Below are 21,604 nucleotides of genomic sequence, written 5' to 3'. Positions count from 1 at the left end.
TATCCCATCTAACCTTGCCCTCTGGCAGTGGAAAGTTATTTCCCCTTGTCTTGTCACTCCAGCCCCTTGTTTGAAGTCCCTCTCCTGGAGCCCCTTTAGGCACTGGCAGGGGCTCTGAGGTCTCCCTGGAGCCTTCTCTTGTCCAGGTGAGCACCCCCAGCTTGCCCAGTCTGACTCCAGAGCAGAGGGACTCCACCCTCAGAGCACCTCTGTGGCCATATCTGGACTTGCTCCAACTGGTCCGTGTCTTTCTTGTGCTGAGGACTGCAGACCTGGATGCAAAGCAGAGAAAAAACAAAATGGGCCTTGCTTTAAAGCCTTTGAACCAGGGTATTTTCAGGTTGCTCTGTTACATTTGTTAGTGAGGCCCTCTGGGCTGTGCAGTCTTTACATCCATTTATTTTGCCTAGCTGTGGTTTCTGTTCTTTACCGGTGAAATCCTGCTTTATCTTTAGGTGCATTTAGAGGATTTGCTACTAGTGCCTGTTTCACACATTTGTTATTGCTCATCTTATCCCTACTTGGACAGGAGTTTGGTAAGGAACAGAACACCCTAAGAGTAGACTTGGAACTTGAAGGAATTCAGAGGCTTATGGGCAAGGTGAACCCACAGGGATCATCCACCTGGATTTCCCAAAGGTATTTGGCAAGGTCCCTCAGCAAAGGCTTCTGAAGGAAAGAAGCAGCCCTGGAACAGGTGGCGAGATCCTTACAGGGGACATTGTTTGCTAAAAGGTAAAGAACAAGAGGGAGAAGGGAAGAGGGAAAAGACTGGGTAATAAAAGAGATGAAGTTTAAATGTACATAAATATAAAAAGGTGCACAGGGAGAAAAACCAATTTTAACTCTATTTACGAAACAACGGGTTCCAAGTTAAGTGTTACCATCTGAAACGCCGGGGTTGTTACAGATTGTGCTGTGAAAATGTCAGTTCTGTGGTCAGCAGCCATCCAGAGTAAACTGAGTGTGTCAATTGCTGGGGGAAAACAGAACAAAACAACCCCTGCTCCCTCCTGCTGCAGGCATCTGGGGAAGCTGAGGATTCCTGGAGGTTTGAGGTGTTTTGGGTGGGAAGGGACATTCCTGGAGGCTCTGGGGCTGTGCAGGGCTGCTCTCACCCAGCCCTGGAGGGTAAATCTTGCAGAGAGGGGAGGGGGAGCTCTGTGCAGACCCTCCTCTGCCTCGAGGACCTAACCATTGGCAGCCTGCCATTTTCCAAGGAGTCATCTCTGGGGCAGCCAACAGCCTCATCTCCTGCATCACCTGGGAAAGTCGGTGTGCTGACCTCTGCCAGCAAAACTGATTTATAAAAGAGAATTTCTACAGCTTTTTTTTAATATATAAGCTGGGAAGGTCAATCTCTGCTGAGCTGGACACAGCAAGTGGCAGAGAAGCACTGCAGTGTCAATTCCTGCCTGGAATGCTGGAAGTCCCAGCAGACTCCAGGCTGGCTGTCTTGCTCTGACCCACCAAAGTGGGACAAAGGGAGAGGCAGAAAATCTACCACAAACCCCACCAGGCTGGTGACCAGGTCCTGGTGCCCTTCCCAAGCAGGTCTGGGTGCCAGTTATTTTCCCTAAAATTAGAAGCAACATCTTTGTGAGGACTGGAAAATCCAGAAAAAATCGGGTCTCTCTGTCAGTGTCTGAGGCTGGTATTTACCAAGGCTGCTGTGGAGGAAGGAATTGCTGTTCCTGCCTGGATCACAGCACTGCTGCTGCTGCTGCTGCTGCTGCTGCTCAGTGAGTGCTGAGCTCGGGGTCCTCTCACCAGCTGTTTTCTAGTAAAGCCCCACTGGCTGCCCTGAGCTGTGCTCCCACTTGCAGCCTCCAACACATCTCTGAGTAGCTGTTCTGGTGCTCTTTCCAGACTTGAAATCAGGGTCATGGGCTCAAATCTTCCACATACACATCGTGAGGTCAAGCCTTGGTACTCAGCAATTCATCTGACATCCCCTCCGTTTTTGAGGGCTTACAGTGGCACAGCAAAAGGGCAGGACCTCCCTTATTTCCTTTTCCCAGCCTTTCCCAAGCTTCCTTAGCAGTGCCACTGGGATGGAAAATACCTGTTCCTCTGCTCCCACCTTGGCTGAGGTAACACCAGCTGAAAAAGAAGCAAGATCTGGGTGCATTTGGTTGTGCATCTAATTAGAGCACAAGCCTTCATCCTGTTTGAAACCCTGCAGCTTCCTACTGCTCATTCCTTGTCCCCTGGGGCTGCCTGTGAGGAGCACTGAAGGAGTGGGACTTAACCCTGTCACGCTTCAGTGGGTGCCATAATTGCCCGGGGTTCTTTCATCTGCCCTCTTTAATTGGGATCACTTTATCCCTGGCTTCATCCTCCCTAATCCTACAGGTAACCCTTCAGCTTGCTGTTCCCCACAGTGGAGGATTGCTGCTGAGCTTTCCAAAAAACACCCCTTCCCCAGGGTAAGGAGAAGCCAGACTCAGCTGTGCCAGTGCTGGGCAGCACCAGGATCTTCCTTCACATTCAGCACCTTCTCTGGACCTCCCATCCTCCTCCTCCTCCTCCTGCCCTTCCTACATCCCCCTTCTCCAGACACCCCAAATTTCCATCACTTTGGCCAGTATGAGTGAATTTAAAACTGTTTTGAAGAAAAGGCTCGGGATAGTGTCCATCCATTTCAAGCTGTGTTTTGTCAGTGCAATGGCAGTGCAGGACACTGCGGGAGGGACACAGGCTGAGAGAGGAAATAGAGAAGGGACAGGGGTGTTTCTGTCTGTGCAGATGCAGCACCGTCATGTGGGCACTGGGAGGGGACACCAGAGGCCAAGCAGTGGCCCCAGCCAGCAGCACCAGTGGGACCAGGGGCCTCAGGTCTCCTGTCTCTGCTGACTCAGTGGGGACATGAGGCTGCCGTGATGTGAGCGTGAGAGCTGGGGCTGCGGTGCTGCAAGAGCCACATCTGGGGTGAGCACTGCATTCATGCACCCCCTGGCTCCCTAAAGGGTCACCTCCTCGAGTGGCAAGTCCAGCACTGCCTGCTCAGCCCTTCTCCTGCTGAACACAGGGAAGAAGCACGATGAGAGAGCGGAGTGAAATTCCCCTTTTGAATCCAGGACCTCCAGCACGCCTGGACAAGGCTGGCAGAGGTGTCACACCTGGTGGGTGAGGGAGGAGAAGGCCCTGTCTGTCACTGTGGCACATCTCCGGAACAGTGAGGGAGCCCATGCTGATCTGGCCACCCGAGGGGACACTCACACTTTGGGAGGATGCCTGGTAACACAGGAACACTTTGGGTTTTTTTTCCTTCCTGTAAGCTTACAGCTGAGTTTGCAGTTTGAACTCTGCCCCCCTGCTGCTGAAGGGGAACGTGTCACCTCCAGCCCTGTTCTCCTGAACAGCAGCATGTGCTGAGAATGGCATTGCTAATGAATTCCCTGGGTCATCTCATCCCCACCAACCAGCACCTCCTTGCGAAGTTATGGAACTATAAATCCAGCAGAAGCTATCAGGGCCTTTAGGACACTAATTAGCTTTCATGGGCTGCACCCGGGACTTCTCTCTATCCACATGGACCCAGGAACCACCAGAGCTCAGCCCTGGGCCTGCAGTCTGTCATTGATCTGTGTTGTGGGAGCGCAGCAGTGCCTGAGTGACTGGCTTGACCTGGCCCCAGGCCCTCCTCCTCACCATGGACCTGCCAGGATTATGTCTGACCCTGGGTACCCCCACCAGACTCAGCCCAACCTACTGTGGTCCAGACCCTGAGAGTATCCCTGTGTAAATATGGAACCTGGAGGAATCCCTGTTGGCTGCAGGCGAGGGACAAGAAGAAACAGAGCACAACATGTGCCTTGGAGCCCTCTGATGAAATGCTTCCAGTTTCACCTGGAATTCACTTCATTTGAGCCCTGGCACACACAGTCTGTGCCCCAGGCCCGCACTGTCTGTGTCCCTGGCATGGCTGGGCACAACTCCATCCCTTTAATGGAAAAGGAGGAGCTCATGGGCAACATGGAAGGTTTGGGTGTAGTAATCAGGAAATAGTGGTCTGTAAAATCTCAAAGGGAGTGGGAAAGATGGGAAGTGATACACAGGCTCTGGCTCTCGTGCTCTGCAGTGTGTGGGATCCTCTGGGAGGCTGCTCTGGAAAGTGAAGGAGCTGGGCAGAGCTGGCAGGTCCTTAAGGACGAGATCCTCGGATTACCCATCCCGATAATCAGGTGTGCAGGCACATGTACTGGGAGACAGGTTTGAGCTAAACTGGGAATAAAACTCAGGGCTGAGCTCCAGTGCAAAAAGGCAGCATGGAGAAGGTGGAAGCATGGAGAAGGTGGAAGCATGGACATGGAGAGATTTGGGGATGGGGATCGGACTCAGCGGTGAGTCCGTCACTGTCCACCTCAGCGGTGGGTCTGTCACGTCCCCCGCTCCGCCCGAGCGCTGGGATGGCACAGGCGGAAGGTCGGGGTCTGCCAGCTCGGGGTGTGCCAGCCGGGGATGTGCCAGCTCGGGGTGTGCCAGCCCGGGGCGGGGCCGGGCCGGGCGGGCCGTAGCGCGGTCCCGCCCCGCGGGTATAAGCGGGCGGCGGCGGTGGCGGGCGCGGGTCCCGCGGCGGCGATGGCGCTGCGGTGCTTCCTGCTGCTGCTCTGCGGAGCCGCGCTGGGACCCGCCGTCCACCTCGACTTCGCCGAGCACCGTAGCCAGGCCGCCAAGATCAAGGTCAACCCCCGCGGCAACCTCTGGGCCACAGGTACCGGGCGGGTGGCGCAGGGACACGCGGGAGGTGCGGGGCACGGCGAGCTCCTGCGCTGTCCTGTGACTGCCTGTGCGGAGCCTCCCGCTCCCACCAGGGCAGGGGGATGCTGTCAGTGCCGCGAGGGGCAGGGGGAGGCCAGGGCAGGCGTGAAGTCACCTCCACCTGCATCTCTGGGCAGCAGGTCCGACATCCCCAACAGACTGACCAGTCTGGCATCCCTGGGTATGAGGTTCAGCATCCCTGGGTGGCATCTCTGTAACCCCAGAGTCTTGTCAGCTGGAACAGAGACGGAAGTTTCCCAAAAATCCCATGTGGTGTGAGGACCTGGGATTTCTGGGTTTCTCTTGGCTCAGCTGGTTTGGACATTAGGTCACTCGGTACTCCCTGTTGGTTTGTGCCGGTGCAGGGTGGCCAGTGACAGCTCAGCTGGAGCCCTATGTCCCCCAAACACCCCGTGTGTGGTGTTGCAGGTCACTTCATGGGGAAGAAGAGCGTCACAGGCTCCCCACACCTGGAGACTGCGGAGGAGCCTGCAGTGCCAGTGGTCTTCGGTCCTTCTCTCCGAGCCCTGCTGGAGGACATGATGGAACTGCTGACCCGGGAGCTCCTGAAAATCCTCTTGCAAGAAAGGCTACTGGATGAGAACCAGGGGAAATATGACCTCACTGGCCAGGTGAACATTTACTTAGCTAGAGGGAGATGCTCAGAGCAGAAAGGTGGAGGAGCTCTGCTGGAGAGGGGATCACCTGCACAGCTGCTAGAAGTGCATTCCCCTCTTTAGCCTCCTTTTAACTCTCCTTAAACGACTTCTTAAGACCAACCATAAAGGGAGAGAGGAGAAGTGTCCTGAGGCTTGTGTCTAGCTGGGCAGTGACAAAAAGTCCCAGGTGCTTCGGAAGGGTGTGAGGATGAGCAAGTAACTCTGCAATGGAGCTGTGACAGTAGTGGTCTCCAGGGGTTGTTAATAAGCATCTAGGTCTTCCTCAGCCAGATGCAGAAGAGGATGGTGTCCCCTTTCCAAGGACAGGGAAATCCTTTCTCCCTGTTATTTCTACAGCAGGAGACCAAGAGGGATGCAGTATGTGAAGGGAAAGGCATCTGTCAAGAAAAGAGCTTTGGCTCTGTGTCACTGTGGTTGGGATCCCTCGATGCTGAGGGCACAAAGCCTTGCAGAGAGTACGTGTGCGCTGGTCCTGCTGCTGCAGAGTGAGTTTTGGGGAGCAGGGAGAGGGCAGGAGCTCCACTGGTGCCACTGTGTATCAGCAGACCCTCACCGTGGCTTTTACCTTGGAGCTCACTCAGCTCCTAGTGGAAAACCTGCCCCTGGGAGCAATGTACAGGCACAGATCCTCAGGCAGGATGTGGAGATTGAATTGCTCAGTCCAGAGATGGAATTTCTGCATCCATAAATGGAATTAGTCAGTGTGGCTCTGCTTGTCTGTTGCCTCCTGCACACCTCCCTGGTGTCTCACCCTTTTCCAGTCACTTCAAGAAGTAACTGGGAGTCTAAAAAGGATGAAATCCTCTTAGGTCAGTCCCACCTGTGCTGTCCCACTGAGCCAGATGCCTGAGGAGCTATCCAGTAGCACTGCGTGCAGGTAAAGCCATTTCTGCTGTGCAGGGTTAGGCAGGGCTTGCTCCTCTTTGGCACAGGTGGAGCAGAGTTGCAGGTCTGGGAGCCTGAGAGCCACTGATTGCTCAAGCCCCTTTTGGACTCACTTCCAGCAGATTAAGGTAAACTGATGCATCCCAGAGAGCTGTTCCCATTGGGGAGAGGGCTTTCCACAGTGAAGACACAGCTGGGCATGGTGAAGGCATCAGCCCACCCCATTCCCTGTGCAGTGTGCTGTGCTGGGCTGCTGCAGTGTTGGCATCTCAGATGCAGCTGGAAAGGAGACGAGGGCTGTGGAGGTTCTGGACCCTTCCCCATCTTCCCCAAGGAACCTTTGAGCAGGAGGGCACTTGAGAAGATGGGAGAGCTGGCAGATGTGCTGCCCTGCCTTGTTTTTGAGTGTGGTGTGAATTTGGGAGTGCTGCTCCTTGCTGCTCACATTGCAGATGTGCCTGTGCAAAGGCTGCCCGGGGTGCTGGTGTTGTGCCACAGGTTCCAGCTGGGTGCCAGAGTCCTGCCAGCCCTGCCAGTGCCCAATCCCAGTGCTCAGGGGTGGGTACTGGCCAGGTGTGGCACTGGGTGCCAAAGCCCTGCTGCTGGAGGGTGATTTGTCTGTGGCCATGCAGGTGCTGGCCAGTGCCTGCCTCGGTGCCCACGTGTGGCATCACAACTGAGCTGCTTGATGTAAAACTGGCTCCTGCCCCTCACTTTCTCTTCCCAAAGCCTTGCCCTGGTCCCCTTGGCCACCTTGCTGGGTGCTGTTTCTGGTTTTGCTCCTTGGGCACTTCTGAGCACTTCACTTCCCCAGCTCCTGCCCTGCTCCTTTCTCCCACCCATCCCCAGGGCATCCTCACATCTCTGCTGTTGTGGATATTACAGAACTGCTTCTCCCCAGTGCCTCTGAGTGCTGTCCATGTTGTACTGTTCTGTGTGACCTTATTTTTTTTCTTGCTCTTGTGATTGTCACTGTGCCAGTCCAAATTCCTGCCACCCTGACATCTATACTCCTCAGCATGACAGTTGTTGGACACCAGGTGTCAGCACCCAGCCTGAACTGATCTGTGTGCCATGTTCCCACCTTCCTCACAGGCTTTTTCATAGCTCTACCCTGAGAAACTCCCGGTCCATGCCCTGCTCAGGGTCTGTTGCTTCCATCTCAAGCCATGTGAGAGCTTGGTTCTCAGCGTGCTGGGGCTTCATGGTGCTGCCACGTTGCTCTGTGTGACAAAGATTGGGCTGGCAGAGGAGGATCCTTCCCATCCTTTGTCACCTCCTTGGGTGTGTGGCATTGATTCTCCAGGATGCAGAGACCACATGTGTGGAGTGGAACGGCTCCAGGGGTGTGGGGAGAGCCCTTCTGCCTGAAGGTCTGCTGCCCCGTGTAGCTCTGGGACCTGTGGTCAGTGCCAATCCCACAAACCCCTCTGTGACTCTTCCCTGCCGTGTTTTCTGTCTCTTTTTGCCTTCTCACATTCTCTGCTGAATGAGGCTCTCCCCTGAAGCTCAACCCAGTGGCTGCTGCCTCACTGGGATGAAGTTTCCCTCAGACATCTGAGTTGTGGTTCAGCTCTTGGAGCACAGGTGGGAAGCTTTGGCTCTGTGCTTCTCATGTGCCATCCCAAGCCACCCCTGAAAGTGCCATTGCCCCCGAGCACGGGATGTTTGTCTGATGTGCCCCACGGTCCCAGCATGGGTGGTTGTGTGCATGACCCCATGTCTCACTGTTGTCTTGTTTTGTAGGAGACAGGGCTCTTAACGAAGGTGCTGGAGAAGTACTTTTCAACCTGAAGAGGTGCACCTGGGGAGGATGAGGTCTGCAAGGTCGGCTGTGCGTGGTGAACAGAGGAGAGCATTGTCCTTGTGCGTTTCTATAGCAACATCACTTTTATTTATTCTTTCTGAAATATTGTTAATAGTGATGGTGTGTGTGGAAGTGGAGCCTCCCTGTATAGTTCCTGTATGTTTTGTGTTTCCTTGACCTCTGATGTGCCCGTGTGAATAAAACTGGTTCTTTGCACAGACTCTTCTGTGGGGGGTAGGAAGGCAGGCCCCCAGGGCTTGTGAAGGGGGAATGGGGAGTGGGAGCACCTTGGGGCAGGGTGAAGGGAAGCACTCAACAGCTCAGAGGGGTTGGATTGAGTCCCTGCAGCCTCTGCTCACTGAGGGAGACCCTGACATGGTAAAATGGCACACTTGGGTAAGCTGATCACACCACTCATACTGGAGCATTTGTGACCCTCTTTGCTGGGAATGTTCCCAGCAAAATCTTGTCCTGGCAGTGGTGGGATTGTGGCTCAGTCAGAGTCCTGGCCTTGTGGCACCTCAGGGTTAACTACAGGCTTGTTGGCCTTGGCCATCAAACACTCAGTGTGGTTATGAGGCTGCTTTGTGATGCTGGCTTGGTGCTCCCTTCACCTCATGCATGCAGTTAAACACAGGGGCAGAGGTACAGCCCTGGGCCCTTTGTGGTGCAGGATGCCAGGAGAAGGGAGCTGCGGCCTGGCTGAAATGGGTGATGGAACAGTCCCATGAGCAGACTCTGGGTCTATACCCTCTGAAAGTGCTGCTCACAGATGCACCCTGTGGCTGCCAGCCACTTGTGGGGATCATGGAATGGGTTGGGTTAGAAGGCACACCCTGTGGCCATATTCCAGGGACAGGGACACCTTCTACTACCCTGGGTTGCTCTAAGCCCTGTCCAGCCTGGCCTTGGACATTTCCAGGGCTGAGGCAGCCGCAGCTGCTCTTGGCAACCTGTACCAGGGCCTCACCACCCTCCCAGGGAGGAATTCCTTCCCAATATCCCATCTAACCCTGCCCTCTGGCAGTGGGAAGCCATTCCCTGTGTCCTGTCCCTCCAGGCCCCTGACCCAAGTCCCTCTCCAGCTCTCCTGGAGCCCCTTTAGGCCCTGGAAGGGGCTCTGAGGTCTCTCCTGAGCCTTCTCTCCTCCCAGCTGAGCAGTTGCTACTGTGTCAGCCTTTCCTTGGAGCATCTCCATGGCTTTGGAAATGTCTCCAGGAAAAGCAAAACCTAGCAGTAGAACCCAGAGTGATGCCATAAATGAAACCATAAACTCACTCTGCTTCCCACAATTCTGATGATAAATTTAACTTGACCCTTTGATCCCACAGGAGGAGAGCTTTTTTCCCAAGAATAGGGACCTCAGAGCCACCTCACACCAAGCCAAGGGACGATCCAGCACCTGAAGATGCTGATAACTAGTAGAGGGATCAAAGCCATGGTAGGAGACCTTCCTACCATGCTCCCTATCCTTTCAAGTTTACTTCAGATCCTGTCAATCTTCCTCACAGGAGCAGCTGCTTGGCTGCAGCCTCTGGGAAGAGCAGCTCCTTGAGCCTCCCAGGTTCCACATCCTGCTGGTGAACACCACCTGTAAAAATTCCCTTTGTGCGTTCTTTATGGTCTCCTACCTACCAGCTTTGCTCAAGAGGTTTTCCACTGTCCTGCACTCATTCATGCAGGAATCCTTCCTCTAACATCTACTTTTTTGCCAAGACTCACTGCTGTGTTCTGGCATGTGGGTGAACCCCGACTCACTTTTTCATTATCTGGAGTAAAGCTTTGACTTAAAACTAATTATTAGCAAGAAAAATAATGAGACTGTGGATTGTGTTTGACACTGGAGGAAACCAGATGCCCCTCAGCCAGCAGTGTGAGGGACTGACAGCCTAATGTGGTTCCTGCCCTGATGTGTCATGGGACCACCCTGTCAAGCTCACTGGAGGGGGAGCAGCTTCCTGGCCATGAGGCAGCCAGGTGAGCTGCTCATTCTCCCTCTGGCCTAGCCAGACCCTGTCCAGCTGCCTCTCGGTCTGTGTCCCCAGCCCCCATCACTCTCCTCTGGGTTGAGATAAAGAAGGGTGAGGTCACTTGTTAACTGCTGCTGTGGGCAGAACCAGCTCACCTTGGGGAATATAAATTAGCTTATTGTCAATTAATTTCAGTATTTGATTCAGATTTTGGAAAAAAGCACCCAAGCATTTTTCACACCTGGGGAAGGCACCTCCCCTCCCCTTTGCCAGGCTCACTTTCAGCACCTCTCCTGCTCCCTGTTGTCCCTGCAGGTGACACTCAGTCCCCTTGTGGAAGCAGCAGCTGAAGGCAGGAGGGATGCCCCTGCTCTTTTGTGGGTGAGGCTTCCACAGGCAATGCCTTCCATGGCAGTGGTCCCTCCAAGGAGGGCATGTTCCACCCTGGAGCTTCTCTTCATCCTCCTCTCTGAGCTGCTGCACAGGCTGGAGCAATGTTGGACCCCCAGCCCTGAGTGCCCAGTGCCTGCCTGGGACACCATCCTACAAGCACAGGGTGACCCAGGCTGGAGAAAATCTCAGCAGATCTGTAGTTCAGCCATCTGCCCAAAGCAGCATGAGCTCAGGCTGCCTTACTCAGGGCTTGAAAACCTCCGTGTGTGAAGGCTGGCTCCACTGCTCAGCTGCTTCAAAGTTTCTATTTATCCCTCACAGGCAAACAGCTACTCAAGCCCTAAATCACTGTTCCCTCTTGAATTTAGATTAAAAACTGAGAGGATCAGGAAAGCTTTTGAGGAAGCTCTTTTTTTTTTTTTTTTTTTTTGGCAATTTGCTGGCTCTGCCCTGTCATCCACCTTTCTGACATTTACCTGCTGGCCCACAGCATGCATAGGCTCAGCACAATGTCCTGCCGCTCACCAGGTCAACTTAGGCAAGTTCCAGGACCAAAGCTTTGTGCACAAGCTTAGAAAATTAGTAAATTCTTAGCTTTGGGGTTTTTTTTCCCAGCTCTGATTTGTTTCTGTTGCTCCTCTGGTTTGAGGATAACCCTCCATGCAGCTGCTGGGGCTCAAGTCCTTGCTCACAGCTGTTTCTGCACATTGCAAGCAGAGATGCCACGAGGCCCCTCAGGGTCACTGGGACGACTTTCCTGGGGTGCTCAGACCTGTGACACGTTTCTTTGGAAGCCCTGAGAGCCCATGGGCTCTGTGACCGTTGCTGTTCCTGGGCTTCCCCCACAACCTGACGCCGTGGCACGGCCCCAAGGATGGCGAAAAGAGCATGAAGGGAGATAAATAGACACAAGTCACCTTCACGATTGACATTTGTGTCTTTGGCTGTGGGACTGACTCAGTAGGAGCTGGTTCAGAGGGATGTCAGTGAAAGTCCACTGCCACCACTTGGTGTCATTGCTGTCCCAGGCTTAGTGAAGTGCTCCCTGTCGTGCTCACTGGCAGGGGACACCCTCCTGCTGAGTTCTTGCAAAGACAGCAGGCCCCAGGTTGGGTTGTTCCCTCCTCTGGGCTGCTTGGAGACCTCTCTTCCAGAGGAGACCAACAAGCCAGGCAGTGAGGAAGGGAGGGAAGGAAGCAGAAAGGGAAGCAGGCAGGGAAGCAGGCTGCCATCAGGAAGCAAACCGGTCAAATTCCATTGCCATCCCCCACGCTCCTCCAGGGAAAGTTCTTCATATCCTGATATGAACATCAAACCCTGACCTGACCAAGGTAAATCCAGCCAGGACAGAGGCTGGGACAACCTGAGGAAAAAATGATTTCCACAGAGCAGGGCATCCTAGTGCAGAGGAGTTGAAGTTAAATGCAGTTAAATCTCAAACCCTAGAGAGATTCCAAGTGGCCAAAAAGGCCAACAGCAGCTGGCTTGTAGCAAAACCAGTGTGGCCACAGCCCAGGGCAGTGCCTGTGCTGGCACTGCTGAAGCACCTCCAGCCCTGGGGGTAAGCTCTGGGCCCCTCACTCCAAGAAGGACTTTTGGGGGGCTGGAGCATGTCCAGAGAAGGGAACAGAGCTGGGAAAGGGTCTGGAGCACCAGGAACAGCTGAGGGATCTGGACGGGGGGCTCAGCCTGGAGGAAAGGATGCCCAGGAGGGACCTTCTGGCTCTGCACAACTCCCTGACAGGAGGGGGCAGCTGGGGAGGGAAGGCTCTGCTTCCAGGGGACAGGACAAGAGGAAATGGCCTCAAGATCTGTCAGAGGATGTTCAGGTTGGACATCAGGAGAAATTTTTTCACTGAAAGGGTGGTCAGTTATTGAAAGGGGCTGCTCAGGAGAGGGAGTCCCCATCCCTGGAGGCATTCAAGGAATGATTTGATGTGGCGTTCAGTGCGCTGGTCTGGTTGACAAAGTAGGGATTGGTCACATCCTGGACTCAATGGTCCTGGAGGCCTTTTCCAACCTCAATGATCCTGTGATTCTGTAATAAGGCATACAAAGGCCTTTTCCTTATGGTATATCCCACCAGCTCACTTTTTCCTATCATTCACCAGCCTCTGGAAAAATCCAACTGGTAAAGATGACACTGAGAGGGTGATGGGACCTTCAAACATTGGGGGATGCATTTAACAAAGGCCAGCCGCTGCTCAGTCAGCACCAGGGGATCTGCCTGTTGGGCTGGCCCTGCCCAATCCAAACCTTCAGGTACAGTAGAATGGCATGAAATTCCTGCAGTGCACATAAAGAATATGCTGGAGAAAACAATCTGGGTTATTCCTGCCTCAGGCAAAGACAAACCCCTCTGTGGGATTCCTTTTACTCAAGGACCTGAGTGCACTTTGTTGGTGGTGCTGGAGGATGGGAAAGGCCAATGTGTGCCTCAAGGTGATTTAATTTAGGGTCAGAACAGCCAATAAATTCAATTGTGTGGAGTTAGTTGATACATAATGCTGTGTATTTTCACTTCTATGGCACTTCTGTATGCTCCTCATGCCACCAGGCACCTCACAGCACTGTCTGGATTTGGGGGTCTGAACCTGGCTCCCCTCTGATCATCACATTAACAAAGGATGAACTTTAATGAAACTGGACAAGTGCAGTGGTGATGGAACAAGAACTGGCTTTAACACGGGACAAACCTCTGCTGCCCTGAAAGACAGCTGGAACCCAATGTCATGGCCAAAATGAGCTCTGGACTTTTACAGGCATAGTCCATCAGCTGAGGGAATGATCTGTGTGTGTGCACATCCATCAGAGCACAGGAAAGGTCTTGGGAAGTGTGGAACCTGGCATACCATCAGTGACATGGGTGAGGGAGGCTACTGCCCCAGTTTTACTGGGACACAGTTAATTTTTTTCTCAGTAGCTGCTCCAGCGCTGTGGTTTGGATTCAGATCAAGAATAATCTTGACATCCCAGGGATGTTTTGGCTGTTGCTGAGCTTACTCTAAGTCAAGGACTTTTCAGTGTCCCACGTTCTGCCAGTGAAGGGAGGGAAGCTGCCCAGGAAGCTGGGGAAAGCAAGGGCAGGACAGCTGAGGGATATTCCTGCAGAACATCATATTCAGTATATAAACTGGGAGGGAGCTATATAAGGAGTATATAGGAGTATATAAACTGGCCAGAAGCCTCTGATTGCTCTCAGGGGCAGCCTGGGCATTGGTCAGCAGAGGGTGAGCATGAACCGTGTATCCCTTGTTTCTCTTGGGTGTTCTTTTAACATTTTTTTTCTTAAATTACAGCTATTATCATTATCAGTAGTAGTATGAAGTATCACAAGTATTATTGGTATGTTTGTATTTTTGTGACCTTTCAGTCATCAAACTTATATCAACCTACAGAATCTTTTTTCTTTTTCTTGTGATGAAGACTTCCATTGCATCAGGTCCTTGGCTCTTGGCCAAGGCCTCAAGAAGAGACTCAACTAAAGATGAGCAGAGACTGTGCAGTGGAAGACAGTCAGAGGCCTGCCAGAGACCTGGTGCTTCTGTGGTAGCCCCAGCAGTTTGGAATCCATTTCACACCGGAGCAAGAGTTCTCCAGTTTCACTTGGAAATGAGAAAGGGCCAAACTCCCTGGACACCAGCCTGTTCTCACCGCTCTGGTGTTTAGAGGAAACCCTTCTCCTGACCCTCTTTCTGAGCCTAGGGGAAATCCCAGCCTTCTGGGATATAAATGACGCCAAGTGCTGCTGGTCCCAAGCCAAATCTTCCCCCAGGGGATGCGTTCACCGTGGCCCCAAGGAAATGCCTCGCTCTGATGCGAGGTGCTTCAGCAACTACAGCATAGACATGGAGCCTTGAAATCCTGAGTGTTCTCCTGCTGTGAATAACCCAAGGAAAGAGGCACAGGTGCTTGGCTGTGTTGGTTCCCTGCCTGCCCAGGCTGGGAGGTCTTGGGGTTGTGTCTGACCCAAAGTCCTCTCTATGACCCTGCTCAGGAGATGTTCTTGCAGTGTTTGTGCACCAAGTGCTGCTCCTTGGAGCAAGAGACAGGGATCATCCCAGCTTCAGACTTACAAAGTCTTCTTTTATGGGCTTTTTTATGGGATGAAAACAGCTCTAGGGCAGCAGGGACAAAACCAGCTGTGGGTTTTTGTGGGTCCCTAACCTAAAATCACCAGAGTGCTGGAGTGCAGTGAGAGAAGGTCCAATCTAACATTTTCTTTTCATTTCTATTCATTTTAACCTCCATGCAGGGCTGAGAAGAGGACAAGGACTCCAACAGGAATAAGGGATTCATAATTTTTTTGGTTCTTCAGGCTGGTGGAGTATAAAATACAGTGAGCAGTATACAGCTGCCGTAGCACTGGGGAATTCCAGCAGTGACAGCTCCTTGTGCTCGTGGTCCTGCTGTGCTGCACAGGAAGGTGCCATAAACCACCTCCTGCCATGTCCACCAGCCAACCTTTGGACTCCTTCTACAATGCTGAGACCATGCCAGGAATTGCAGAGCTGCAGAATTGCCATGGAATTGGTGGATTTTATAAGATATGTGTAGGTCAGTACCACCACGTGGAGGTGTTTTCCTACTGTGGGAAGACCAGCCAAGCAGTAACTGGGGCAAATCTCCTTCCTAAAGGGGCAGGCAGAGGTGGATGCAGTAAGACCCCTTCCTGCTCCAGGGAGGATATAGAAAGAGTGCACTTAGGACACTCCTGTCTTTCCATTTCCTGCTCTCACAGTTCCCACAGCCTTGTTGACATCGCCCAGCCTCTCACGTGCCAGGGAACACCTTTGATTTCAGGACTGACTCTGTACCCGTTCCAAGTGTTTTCATGCCAAAACCAGCAAAAACTGGTCCAGGGTGGTGGCACTGATAAGGGAGCCACCAGCCTCCAGCCTGGTTATGTTGCTGGTGTGGAAGGCAGCAACGTGCTCCAGAACCTGGATCCAAGTGCCATGGAAAGGGCTAAGGGAGCTCCAGGCAGGGCAGGAGGACTTGTGGGAATACTTACCTGGGACTTGGAAGAAGGGGGACTCTGTTTTTCTTGCCTGGGAACATTTGTGTGGCAGGCACACCTAGACCTTAAAAGACCCTGTCCTTTCATGAAGGGCCAACCTCCCAGCTCCCTGCCATGTGTGCTTTCCCTGGAAGGATGGGAGACACCTACCCTGAAAGGTTTTAGGGAACCAGCTCTGCTGGGAGGTGTGTGAGACTATGGTGGGAGGAACAGGGCCTCCAGCCTCATATAAATACTGGTGGGTGTCTGCTGAAGGCCTCTGGTTCAACCTCTCACTCACAGCAGGACTGTCACCTCCTGCAGGACACCATCCCAGGGTGATGTTTGGTGGGACAGGACCACTGGGAGGGAAGAGCTCTGACCATCGCTGTCTTTGGGTGATTTTGTAATTATGTTTTATTCCCTAATTGTCTGCTTTACACACAGAAAATGGCTGCTGTAGATTTAAGATAGACCTGGGGGGTGGGGCAGAGAGCTTTGGGCTTCTACCTGATTTTGGTTCAGTCTCTCTCCAGGCTGGACTGGGGATGCTGCATTGCTCTTTTTGTGGGATTAGCTTTAAGCTAGCTTCAAGCCAGAAGTTTTTGGGTTTTTTTTTCCCTTCCCTTCCCTTCCCTTCCCTTCCCTTCCCTTCCCTTCCCTTCCCTTCCCTTCCCTTCCCTTCCCTTCCCTTCCCTTCCCTTCCCTTCCCTTCCCTTCCCTTCCCTTCCCTTCCCTTCCCTTCCCTTCCCTTCCCTTCCCTTCCCTTCCCTTCCCTTCCCTTCCCTTCCCTTCCCTTCCCTTCCCTTCCCTTCCCTTCCCTTCCCTTCCCTTCCCTTCCCTTCCCTTCCCTTCCCTTCCCTTCCCTTCCCTTCCCTTCCCTTCCCTTCCCTTCCCTTCCCTTCCCTTCCCTTCCCTTCCCTTCCCTTCCCTTCCCTTCCCTTCCTTCCCTTCCCTTCCCTTCCCTTCCCTTCCCTTCCCTTCCCTTCCCTTCCCTTCCCTTCCCTTCCCTTCCCTTCCCTTCCCTTCCCTTCCCTTCCCTTCCCTTCCCTTCCCTGGAGTCCCCTCAGCCTCTTTCCCCCCCCCCCCCCCCGCCTTGAACTGTTTTCAGCTTTTCTTATTTTTCCTTTCAGCCCTTCTGGGGAGGAAATGGGGGACCTTGGAGGAGCTGAACCAACTTGAGAAAGGACATTAAAATCCAGCTTTGGCTGCTATGAGGAGAAGACCCACACCAGACATCCAACAGGTTCCCAGCAGCTCTGTGAATTCTTTTCTCCCCCCTCTCCAAAGAAGGGCAGCCACCACCTTTGCTTCTCAGCCACACGGTGAGGTGAAGTTGGGGTGTAAGGTTCAATTTATAATTTTTTTCTGTGCTTTGAGGGTATCTTGCTTGGATAATTAACAGTTTTTCTTTTTTTTTTTTTTTTCGTTTTTCTTTTTTTTTTTCACTTTCATCCCCTGGTATCCATTTTTGTCATTGACAGAAGAAAAGAGACCTACTGAAGCCCTTTCTCCTTAGAGGGAACATTTATTCCAGGGCATTTCCTCCCAAAATTTGTCTCCAGAACTGAGACCATTATCTATCAAAGCTTTTGTGACACCCAGAGCTGGTAGAGAACATGCATAGGTGACCTGGCCAACCTCAAATCTGCCTTGGATATCTTCCACCACAATGTTCACTCTGCTGATGTGAGATCTGGAAGCTCACACCCCTCAGGAGCTGGTGTGAAGGGATTCCAAGGCTGGCAAGGAGATATAAGACAAAGGAGTTTCCATGGAAAAAATGTTGATTAAAGTTGGCCTCTAATGCCAGGGATTACAAGAGAAAGCTCTCTAAGCTGCAGCCAAGGATGAAAGTGATAATTACCACACAGTGCATCATTAACAAGCCCCAGCAAAGCTGGGAAAAGTCCAACTCCCTGGTGGTTCCATTAAACTGGCAGGAAGGGCTGTTATCTGTGGTGACAAGCTTCCCCAAACTGGGACAGTAAAATCCCTGATAAATGCATCCCAGAGCTAATGCCCTTCCCGAGACCCACAGCAGGGCAGAAGAGCTCTGTTAGATGAGGGAGATGCTCTGGGATGAGTCTGAAGGGGCGGTTTGGGAGCTGGCAAATCCATTTGCTCTCTGATGGAGAGGAAACACCTGTAAGAGATGCAAGATGGGAGGTGACATTCTTCCCCTCTCCTCCCAGCTCCCAGGGTATCAGCTTAGACCCTCTCGTGATCCCTCTCCGTATCCCTGTTGCAGAGCTGGGATTAGGGCAGCCTGGAAGGGGCACTTGGGCTCTGTCAGCAGTAGGGGACAGCTGGACCTGCAGCCCCTCATCCAAGCTGGGTAATCCCAGGAAGCAGCAAGGGAAGGAACGGGAGCAGCCCAGACCCTTCCCCACTCAGATGTGGGTCTTAATGCCCACGGGGTCAAACACGGAGCTTCTGGGGTGGATGGAAATATTTGGGAGGGCAATGGGACAGCAAGGTTCCTGTCCCTGTATCTCTGAGAGCCCATGGAAACCTGTAACACTGGCAGGAGCTGAAAGGAGCTGTTTGGGACTAGAAGTATTGATGGTCAAGCACCCAAAGCAAGATGCTCTTCCTGAATGCTCAACACTATTTCTAGATGAGGATTTCCTCAGTGGGGCTGAAACCACATGTCTGGAGCTCATGTCATGTTTCAGTTCCCACCAGGATGATATGTGGCTCCTGCTGAGCTCTGCCTCCATCTCCTGGCAGTCCTTTCACTTGACCCTGAGCTGTCTCCATCGTAGGATGTGAAACCCACTGGTCAGTGTAGTGGGTAGCAACACCTTCTCCTTCTCTCAAAATGTGTAATTTCCAAATAGAGCTGGAAAAATAGATCCTTCTTGCAAATATATCTAGAGCCTAACCAAGGCCACAGCAACCTCTCTGCTCATCAAGGTGGAACTGACCAGAGGGGGTCCCTTCTCCTCCTTCATTCCTTCTGTCATTTCCTTCAAGCTGCTCCATCGTGACCCAAAGATTCCTGGGCAAGGATCCACAGGATGGACTTCATCACAACAGATCCCCAGCTCAACTCTGGCTGCAGCATTGTCCCTGTCAGGGAAAAGGACAGAGGGGTGATGGGGACAGCTATGGGGCAGAGTGACTCCTCGAGACAAGCACCACATCTATCTTCCTGGCTCCAATGGGTCAGGCAGAAATCCTCCTTGTTCATCCCCAAAATCACCTCCCTGCCCAGGCATGTACACATTCTTTCCTCACTGCACTTCCCAGCCCTGAGAGGGGTGGCTGATCCAGCACTCAACATCCTCTTGCACAAGAGGTGATGGGTGCTGCTCCCCCTGCCCCCACCTCCCTCGGTGACCTGGATCCAATGACTCATCTCTTATCTGGGGATTCATCTCCCCAGAGGGAGTGAAGCAGAAGCTTCCCAAGAAAGAGGGCTGCCCCAGCAAGGGCAGGGTGCTGATAGTGGGAGAAGAAACTCCCTGGAAAATGCGTAGTGTTCCCTGGAAACTGTGTGATGAAATGCACACCCTTACTACCTGCAGAAATACTCAGAAAATTTAAAAAGGAGGAAAACACAAACAACCAGTTGTAATAATAGCCTCTTCCTATATGCAGAGTGCTGGGTGAGGGGTAAGTCAAGCAGTTTTCTCACACTTCCCAGGATATGATCTCATCAGCACTCCAGGGAAGGGGAGATCCCACTGCCACAATCACACTGGTGTTTCCATCACTGCTGGGGACAGATGAGTGAACCAGAGCATTTCTGGGAGCTCCCCTGAGGTCCTTGCACACAAACCTTGTGTTGCTGGTCACCTTTAGAGAAAAAGGGGAACTCCCTCCCGCTTGTCTTCATTTTTGGAAATAGGATATCTCCCCAAAGGATGTGTTTGTGATGCTTGTCTGAACAGCCCCAAACCCATGGTGCCTCAATCCCTTCGGAAGGCAAACTCCATACATTGGTTTATCCAAGCCAGTGTAGGGCCCATCCCTCTGCTGCCTATCCCAGCTCCAGGGAGTGCAACGAGGGATGCTTCAGACCCTCATCCCACACGTCACTTCACATGGTTGCACCTTCCCCATCCTGATTCATTTCGTCCTGCCACTTACCAGCCACCTCCTCAGTTATCCTCTCCCACACTGGAGGGAGAGGTGGTTCCACCTTTCCAACAGGTCCAAAGCCCCTGTGATCATCCCTAAGCATTTGCTCCATTTGCTGTGAAGCCCATGTCTCCCTCTGCTTTGCAGAGGCTGTCAGAGCTGGAGCTGGTGCCACATCCCCACCAGACAGCTCCTCAGCACATCTCTGCACACACATTCCCCCCAGCCACATCACCCTTGCCACCCTTTAATTTTTGTAAACCACTCCAGGGGAGTGATCCTATGTTCAGACTGGCTCAGACCAGTCAGGGATTTGAAGGGAAATGGCAAAGTCTTTGCCCAAAAAATGCCTTTATTTCTGGTTGGGCATGAGTGAAAACTTGTTTTTACCTCCCTCTGCCAAGGAGGTGGGTTCCCAGCCAGCCCATTCACTGCGATTAAAAAAAAAAAAAAAAAAAAAAAAAAAAAAAAAAAAAAAAAAAAAAAAATCCAGGGGGTGTCTGTGCCAGTTTCAGAAGAAAGACCCCAAACATGGGTCAGGAGAGTGTTTCTGCCAGGCTGGTCCCTCTCAGTATCAATACAACCTTCTTCAGACAACTGAAATGCCAAAGTAGAGGAGCAAACCCCAAAAGCTTGAATTTCCATGATCTCCATGCCCTAACCAGGTAACAAACCTGAGCATCTTCTGCATGATGGGGCTGGGAGCACCTCTGGACACCTTGCCTGGTGCCCAACAGCTCAGTCAGGACCCTCTCAGTGATGGAGTCAGGGGTCAGGGCCATCAAGGAGGCCACGCAGGCACAGCCTGTGCTTGATGATCTCGGCTGGGAACTCCACCCCACAGTGCCCATGAGGGCTTTGGAGACCTCTGGTCTCACCAGGATCCAGAGGGCCCTGGCAGCTCCAGGGTCTTCATGACATATGGAACTGGAGTTTTTTTACTGTTCTCCAAGAAAAATCAAGGAGATGAAGCCAACCCTTCCCAGGGCTGTGCCCGCAGCAGGAGCGCCGGAGCGGCCGGTCCGCTGTGGGTTCGGCTGGATGATCCAACCGCCTTTGGAGGCGGGCACTCTAAAAACCACCGGGAGCAGCACAGCCGTGACTCCACGCCAGGCTGGCTCCTCGCCCGCAGCCTCGGCAGGAGGTGCGAGCGGGCGGGCGGGTAGCACCACGGCTCATCCCGGTGCATCCCGGCGCTTCCCGGTGCATCCCGGCGCACGTCGCGGCTCCCAGCCCGGGAGCGGCTGCAGCGGAGGTAGGCTCGGCGTGGGGAAGGGCATGTGGGTGTTTCTGCTGCTGCTGCAGGGATAGCCCCCATTCCCGGGGGATGCTGAGCAGCCCTTTCCCAGCAAGAAAGGGAGCTGGTCAAGTGCTGTGGTAAATACAGCCTTTGGTCTCCCAAGCAGCGTCCTACCGCTGTCCCCAGCTGGCTCCTGAGGGCTGACACACCGCTGCCACGGACGGGCTGTGTCTCTGTCCACTCCGGGTTATTCCCGTTTCCTCGGACGCTGAGGAGTTAACTCCACGGGGGCTCAGCCAGGAGCAGCGCGATTGGGCTCAGCCTGTGTTTGTGCCGTGATTCACCCAGAGCGCCGAGCCAGGCTGCTGGATAAAGAGCTGAACTAGGCAGGGTGGGAGCACAGGCAAGGTTTTGGGGATGGGGAACAGAGGAGGGGAGTGAATGGCCCAGTGGTGTTTGCATGTCTTGCTGTACCTCTCTGGGGACAACCTGAATATTGCAGCAGATGCCCTGGTGGCTCCAAGCCAGCTCTGCTGTGGGCTGTATGCTGGGAAGACAAAGGGTTCCCGTGGGAGATCCCCGAGTGCATGGCCAGTGTGGGGCTGCAGTGCCCAGGGCCGCTGGGATGCACACCCAGCCGTGCCAGGGACAAGCAGAGTGCTGGCAAGGGGGCAGGAGACACTTCTGTGGGGAAGGCTGGTTGGAGTGGATGTGTGGAGATTATTTTCTCACCACTGTCTCTCTGGGTGCCAGTTTTGAGTCCTTCCAGGCAGCAAG

The 21,604-nt window shown here is 53.2% G+C and overlaps 1 protein-coding gene across 1 annotated transcript; it reads left to right on the top strand.

Annotated features, from left to right (window-relative positions):
• Positions 1–4,562: 4,562 nt before the first annotated feature.
• Positions 4,563–8,356, top strand: NMB (neuromedin B). The gene is made up of 3 exons (XM_053954781.1): positions 4,563–4,717; positions 5,194–5,396; positions 8,076–8,356. The coding sequence occupies exons 1-3, from the start codon at positions 4,585–4,587 to the stop codon at positions 8,121–8,123; spliced, it is 384 nt and encodes a 127-aa protein (XP_053810756.1). The 5' UTR covers positions 4,563–4,584; the 3' UTR covers positions 8,124–8,356.
• The last annotated feature ends 13,248 nt before the right edge of the window (positions 8,357–21,604 follow it).

This window comes from Vidua chalybeata, chromosome 13, assembly GCF_026979565.1.
Source record: "Vidua chalybeata isolate OUT-0048 chromosome 13, bVidCha1 merged haplotype, whole genome shotgun sequence".
Lineage (NCBI taxonomy): Eukaryota > Metazoa > Chordata > Aves > Passeriformes > Viduidae > Vidua > Vidua chalybeata.
This window is presented reverse-complemented; position numbering and strand designations above follow the sequence as displayed.

Coding starts and splice junctions, on each gene's coding strand:
- NMB (XM_053954781.1), top strand. CDS start 4,585: ATGGCGCTGCGGTGCTTCCTGCTGCTGCTCTGCGGAGCCGCGCTGGGA. Junction 4,718..5,193: donor CGGCAACCTCTGGGCCACAG/GTACCGGGCGGG, acceptor GTGGTGTTGCAG/GTCACTTCATGGGGAAGAAG. Junction 5,397..8,075: donor AATATGACCTCACTGGCCAG/GTGAACATTTAC, acceptor CTTGTTTTGTAG/GAGACAGGGCTCTTAACGAA.